At 41.2% G+C, this 7,097-nt stretch overlaps 1 protein-coding gene across 1 annotated transcript; it reads left to right on the plus strand.

Moving 5' to 3' along the window:
* Positions 1-288: 288 nt before the first annotated feature.
* Positions 289-6,617, plus strand: ATP4B (ATPase H+/K+ transporting subunit beta). Its single transcript, XM_040056638.1, has 7 exons — positions 289-400; positions 1,801-1,929; positions 3,091-3,204; positions 4,039-4,238; positions 5,565-5,621; positions 6,161-6,253; positions 6,456-6,617. Exons 1-7 carry the CDS (start codon positions 289-291, stop codon positions 6,615-6,617), a joined length of 867 nt encoding a protein of 288 aa, XP_039912572.1.
* The last annotated feature ends 480 nt before the right edge of the window (positions 6,618-7,097 follow it).

Genomic DNA, 7,097 nt, shown 5'->3' on the forward strand with positions numbered 1-7,097 from the left:
ACAGGCACTTGGCAAAATGCGTAACTCTGCTGACCTGCTAAGGCAGTCAAGAGAAAGGAGAAGGGCATTTGATAGGAACAAACTTTTCCCTGCCAGCGTTATCAACACTCTTTATAAAGGTTGATAGTGGGGAGCAGGGGCTTTCATTGGCATAGGAAGCAATCTCGGTGACCTTCAGTGGAGAAGAAGGTATAAAACCCAAAGTCTTTTTCTCGGTCGACTGTCTGGGCACCTGTTGGATCTCTTAGTTTCCAAGGAGGACACGTTTTTGTGAACTTTTCTGAGAAAATGGCAACTTTAAATGAAAAGAAGACCTGCAGCGAACGTATGGCAGATTTCCGTCGTTTTGTCTGGAATCCAGAAACAAAGCTCTTCATGGGAAGGTCCTTAATTAACTGGGGTAGGTTTTTGTGTGCAAGATTCTTCTCTTCCTTCTGGTATACTGAAAAACTGGGGGGCAGGGGGATGTCATCCTAGCAAGTGGGACACAATGAAGCCAGCAGTTCCCATATGTGCTTCTAAGCCACTTTTTGGGCAGCTCTATGAGCTGGATCAAGTAGATCATAACATTGATCCATGTAGTTCCTGCAAATGTATGATTTCAAAGTGGTTTTGAACCAAATACTTCAAAAGGAGACAAACTAACACATTAACAGGAAACTTATTAATAGCTACAGGTGATAGTTACAGTGTGATTTTGACATTGCTAATTAAAAGGGGGTTCAGGTACATGGGGAAATTTGCTTAATTGGTGAGTTTGTCCAATTCTTTGGAAACAACTTTCGTTTTTCTGAAATTCCTTTCTGAATTATTGTCTGCTCAGTCTTATCACTGCGTGCTAGGACGTATTCCATACCAACATGTACTTCATAGGAGCAGGTATTTCACACCAGCATATATTTTATACTAGCAAGTATTTCAGCTGAGCCTCCCTTCCCACAGCCAGACTCGTGTCTACAATGATGATCTGTATTATGGTCTACATTCTGGGAAGGGCAGCCAGGATCATTGTAAGGAAGATCCATACTCTTCCCACAGACTGCAGGAGTAGCTGCAAGCTTCCAGGTGATTTTTTCCTGCCTGTGCATGTAGTTTATTGGCTACTCCTAAAACCAGAATTTTACAGATGATGCAACTGAAATGTGAGCCTTTCCAGGTGGTAGAGAAGAAGGCGCTACAAGGCACCTATGATTACAAGCAGAGGTTTCTAATAGCACCCCTCCAAAACAACCACTGGCTGCTCGTAGAGCACCAGCCAAGTGTAAAACACTTTATGCACATACAGACAGAAACACATCAATAATCTTACGTTATCTCACAGCAGAATAAAATAGCAAGATGGCACATTTTGCCGTTGGTGGTTTCAGCTGTGTAAGGCAGTGAAATTATACAGGTCTAAAACCTGAAGTACTGTCATCTGTCATCCAAATAACAAGGAGCAACTTGGGTTTGTCAAAGAAACACCTCATCATCTGTATGGCTTAGTCCATGTGTAATAAGTACATAAAAGGTCTTAATACGTGAAATTACTTCAAGATGCCACATAATCTTTAAACTTTAAATAATCTGAGCTCAGCACCAACTCCATCAAAAATCCTTGTAGAACTACACAGTTTTTTTCTATATTTTTTGAGTGTAGAGAAAATGCTCCAAAGCACCCGTCCCTTTACAGGGCGAACTTCCCTGGGGACAAGGGTGGAAAGGAGACAGATGCTGCTGCCAGGATCATCCTGGCTGCAGAGAGAGCACTGCATGGCCTTGCTCAAAATTTGAAATTCTGCCCTCATTTTTTTTCCACAGTGTGGATCAGCCTCTACTACCTGGCTTTCTACGTGGTGATGTCAGGGCTGTTTGCACTCTCCATTTATTCTTTAATGAGCACGATTAATCCCTATGAGCCGGATTACCAAGACCAGCTGAAATCCCCAGGTACGTACTGCCAGGGTCCTGTAGCAGCTGCGTAGGGCTGGGCTGGGCTGAGAGGCATTGGCAGAGCCCAGGGCTGAGGGGACACCAACCTGGAATCAATCAGGTCAATTCTGCCCAGACAATCCCTGCAAAGTTTAACTTCTGCCTGAAAACACTTTCAGGCTTCAGAAAAAATCAGTCACATTTATGTACGTATTGATACATGAATATACTTATATATCCATATATGTATTATTATATAATATGAAAAATTAATATATATATTCATTTATTTCATCTTGCTATTGGGATGTTCAGTGCCTGCCTGCAGCAGGTCAGCTTCTCTCCCCATGGGCAGGGGTCAGTCCCTGGGGAAGTCCTAGGTTCTACTCCAAACCCCCAGACACCGCAGAGGACTTTGGGGTGCCCAGCAAGATGTAGAGGCAATGGGGTGAGCAGCCTGGAGTGAGCATTTCCACGCTTGCCCAGCACCATGGAAAGTCCCTGGGAGAGCAGGAATACCTTGCCAGCAGGATGTGCTGTGCCATTAGTCAAGGAAGCAAAAATTAGACAAAGATGCAGGATTAGGAATACAGATCTGTGGGACATAAAAAGAGATAGGGGAGATGATCAGAGACCATCAGTTCACACTGCTAGAACTTCACACCTCAATGGCTTGTTTCCAAAATGGGAGGGGAAAAAATAGCCCTAAAAATTATTTTGTCAGATGCTTTTGTATTTTGAGGTTTCCACTCCCAGTGTTCAGCAAGTTTGGTGTTTGCTGGGAAAATAATTCCTGTGACGTATTATACGTAGCTTTTTCAAAAGCTGTTTCTCGTGCTGCCGTACGATCTGTTTCTTTAACTCATTGTGACTGCTATTGCTAACAAGTCCTGGGGAAACCCAGTGCAATTGCTGGAATGATTTTACAAGCTGTTCTTGTAACAGCATGGATATATGTGAAAATAATTCAGCAGCAGCACAGGCTTTAGGGTTTTGGTGGAACAACTCACAGCTGAGGTGGTTTCTGTACATGGTTAAATTCTCTCCAAAAAAGGCTGGAGGATCTTACACACTTAAAACGTGTCTTGATGCAGCATAATTGCTACCGTCAATTTAAGTAAACAAATCTGTGCCTGGCACCTCTCCTCTGCTTTGTCTTCCCCTTTTTTCCTCCTGAAGGTGTAACCTTACGACCCGATGTTTATGGGGCTAGAGGACTACAAATTTATTACAACGTATCCGACAACAAAACCTGGGAAGGTTTAGTGACAACTCTTCACACTTTTCTGTCAGGTAAAAATGAAGTTTCTTGCATAATACTGAAAAAATGTGCTGCCTTATCTCCCATACTAGATCTGAGGACCTTAAGCCAGTGCTTCCATTTTACATTTGCCCTTCTCAAATCAGATTCTGAGTGGAAAGTGCATCTTCCAAAAGGGATACACAAATCACTTCATGAATTTGTAAATCAAACATATGTACACATCTATTAAAATCCAGGCACTGCTTCAGGGTTTTTACTTCATTTAATTCTAAACAGCCTTAAGAAAACAGACCAATAGAAATTCTGAAGGAAGAGGGAGAACAAAAGGTCTTCAAAATTAGTCTCATCTAAATTAATCTAATTAGTTTGTCTATGACTACAAACATCAAAATAGCATAATAAATCTCATAAAGCATGGTGTCTTCAGGGAATACAGTCAAAGTAGGTTATATGCTCCATTTGCCTGTTCATGTCTTAGCACATTTATATTCCTATTGAGCCTTGATACTGTAATTCGTGTTTCTCACACACATATTGAGAAAAAATTATATTTGAACTTGACCTTACATGAAGCTATCAACACAAGCTGCCAGTCTTAACTCAATTTGACCTCCTTTCTTTTGTCTTACTTGGATATTAAAAAACAAAACAAAACAAACAAACAAACAAACAGGGGAAAAAAACCAAATTAGCAACTGAACCAAAGCCCTAAACAGTTTAAACTTTCCTTGTTCCATCTAATCCCAACTTCACTTGAAGTACAGTCTCCCATGATAGAATCCCCAGCCTGATGTTGGGATGTATAATTTGCATATGAAAAGCTTCAGAGGGGATTTTTTTTCTTTCTTCCTTCACACATCTAGCATATACACCAGCTGCTCAGCATCTGAACATCAACTGCACCAATAACACGTACTTCATCCAGGACACCTTCGATGGCCCGAATAAAACGAAACTATCCTGCAAATTTACCTCAGACATGCTTCAAAACTGCTCTGGCATCACAGATCCAACTTTTGGATTTCCAGAAGGAAAGCCCTGTTTTATTATAAAAATGAACAGGGTAAGTACAAGTTTGAGGCACTGAGCAGAAAAAATTAAGAGTAGCTTGAGTCTCTGCTGGGGAGCTGCTGTGTCTCTGATGCCATGGGTTCTAAACTCTGCTTTCTACTGGAAATCAAAAACCATGTGCTTTTCTCTGACAGACCTCTGGAGTCACCAGGAAAATCCTGAGACTTTTTCACCATTCCTACAAAAGTAACAGAGAACTGACTCTCTATAGCTTAGTTTAATTTAGTTTTCAGTTTAGTTTACTTTAGTTTGTGCCTCTGTAGAGCTCTTATCCCACACACTAGCACCAAGAGTTCCCTCCTGCAATACCACAGCCCTGTGCCTTCAGCTGAGGCACCAGGATGTGACAATAACTGACGAGGTTTCAGAGAGATGCCATCTTATTTCTTCAGGTGGCAAAGAAAATCTTTAGTAGAACCTATAAAGCCAAAATTCAAACCTGGAGGATATTTTTCTCAGGGAAAACCACCAATACATTTTTTGGAGAAGAATAAAGGGATTTTTCAGTGGGTTTTTTTTTTTTTTTTTCCAGGATGTAGTCAAAGGCATAAGCACTTTATACTTGTTTTTGGGTAAAATTCTGAGCCTTCTGATTCAGTTTTGCTAGAAAGCAAAGAGCTCAAATGCCCCTCCAGTTTCTGATAGACAAAACCACTGCATTTTTTGTTTGGCTTGCACCTTAGGCATTTCCAAAAATCTGTGCAAGCTTTAACCGAGAGGGGAGCAGCACCCCTGATTCTGGCTGGTGAAAAAAGCTTTTTCCAAAACCACCTTCTTTAGCAAGACTGGTGCCATCCCCAGCAGGGAAAAGATGTGGACAGTGACCAGGAGGCTTCACCTCCTTTCGCTTTTGCCTCTACAGGATGCAACCCCACTAGTTTTTAGGGATCAAACCAACCCAAGGGTTTTTCTGCCAAAAGCAAGGTTTTCTAAGAAGGGTAAGATCAAAAGCATGGGTATTCAGCTTTTCCTTTACTGACACACAATTAAGTGCTTTAAGAGATCCCTAGCTGCCTGGGCATCAGCAAGGGCAGGTGGCATGGATGGGTGAATGAGCTGGACTCGGAGGAGGTGCAGTGCTACTTGCTCTGGCCAGCCTAGAGCCTAGCAGCAGTGCTCATCCCAGGGAATGCCGAGTCCCGCTTCCTAAATATCCAGCCACAACAGCTTCTCACCTACATAAATGAGATGATTTGTTTGAGAGAATCTTACACAAGAACATAGTAAGCATCCTTTGAAGCTTAGCTCTCAAATAATTGATTGCCCAGTTTTATCTCAAAACAATTTTCATGATGACCGGATGTGTTTTCTTTTTCAGATTATCAAGTTTTACCCTGGCAACGGCACTGCACCAAGGGTGAACTGCACATATGTGGTAAGAGCATGAGGTCTGGGTCTCACACATTTCAAGCATTGCAGCTTCGAGAGCAAGCGCAACGGTGACCAGAAAAAATACCCTTGCAGCTCTGAAAATCAGATCCCAAATACTTGGAATATTCTCAGTTCTGTGACAGTCCTTGCACCAGCTGACATGCTAAGGAAAAAACCTCCAAGTTTGCTTCCTTTTTAATCCTTTAAATTTTAATTTAATAATTTTCATCATTAATGAAAATTTGCATTTTGGGGCTGCAGAGAGCATTTGCTGCTTGCTTTCAGCTCCCTGCAGTGACGCTCACACCTCAGCGCAGCTCCCTCAGGCCCTCAGCTCGCTGAATTCCCAGCTGCCACCAAAGGACACTTCCGTGCTTTTCTTGGCAATAGTAACCGCGGGAGATTCCCGCTTTCATTTGGAAAGACTGGCGCTAAACAGCCTGCTGAACTTGAGCTTTAAGAGACACTTAGCAGCCCTAAGACACTTGTCTCGAGCAATGATTTCCTCGCCAGCACAGCTTCTCCCTCTCGTTTTCCAAACAGGGTGAGGAGTCCCGCCCGCTGGAGCTGGACTACTACCCCATGAACGGCACCTTCAACCTGCACTACTTCCCCTACTACGGGAAAAAGGCTCAGGTGGGTGCCTCTGTATCCCGCTTTTCTTTCTCTTTATGCAAGGCGAAGCATACGGAGCATCTCTGCAATCCTATGAGAACTGGAGAGGCTATCTTCAAGACCTCATTTTTAAACTGGTAGTGAAAAATTTAAGTATTTTCTGTTATTTTTTTTTTTTTTTTTTTTTTTTTTTTTTTTTTTTTTTTTAAATTTCTCCTCCTAGCCCAGCTACAGCAATCCCTTGGTAGCTGTGAAATTTCTCAACATTACAAGGAATGTAGAACTTAAAATTGTGTGCAAAATCATTGGAGCTGGAATTACCTATGATAATGTTTATGATCCATATGAAGGAAAAGTGGAATTTAAACTAAAAATAGAAGACTGAGCAACAACAGAGACACTTCTGAAAAATGTATGAAGAGTAAACTTAATTATTATCATATTCATCTATATTTATTTTCTCACTATGGTTCCCATATAAATTACAGTGCAAAGAGACATTTTCTACTGCAAGACAGAGCTAAAAATCAAGATCCAACTCAGTGTGTAAAGATGAAGATTATCTCAATGTACAGAGCTTAATATTTCATGGCTACGGTATGCTGCTGTCTTCATGCAAATATTTGTACAAAACAAGTTTCCCCCAAAGGCTGCAGATGTGCCTTCAAAGAACATAAGTATAGACTCAAACTATCATTTTCAATCACTTTTCAAACCATAATAAATAACTGATGTATGAGACTAAATCTTGGTTACTGAGAAATTAGATAGCTTGAAATCAATACTCAGAAATACTAGCAAGTAATTAAATTTTCAATCTCTCTTGCATAAGATGTATAAAAATGTATTGAAATTATGTGTATCC

This window comes from Hirundo rustica, chromosome 2 (genome assembly GCF_015227805.2).
Source record: "Hirundo rustica isolate bHirRus1 chromosome 2, bHirRus1.pri.v3, whole genome shotgun sequence".
NCBI lineage: Eukaryota > Metazoa > Chordata > Aves > Passeriformes > Hirundinidae > Hirundo > Hirundo rustica.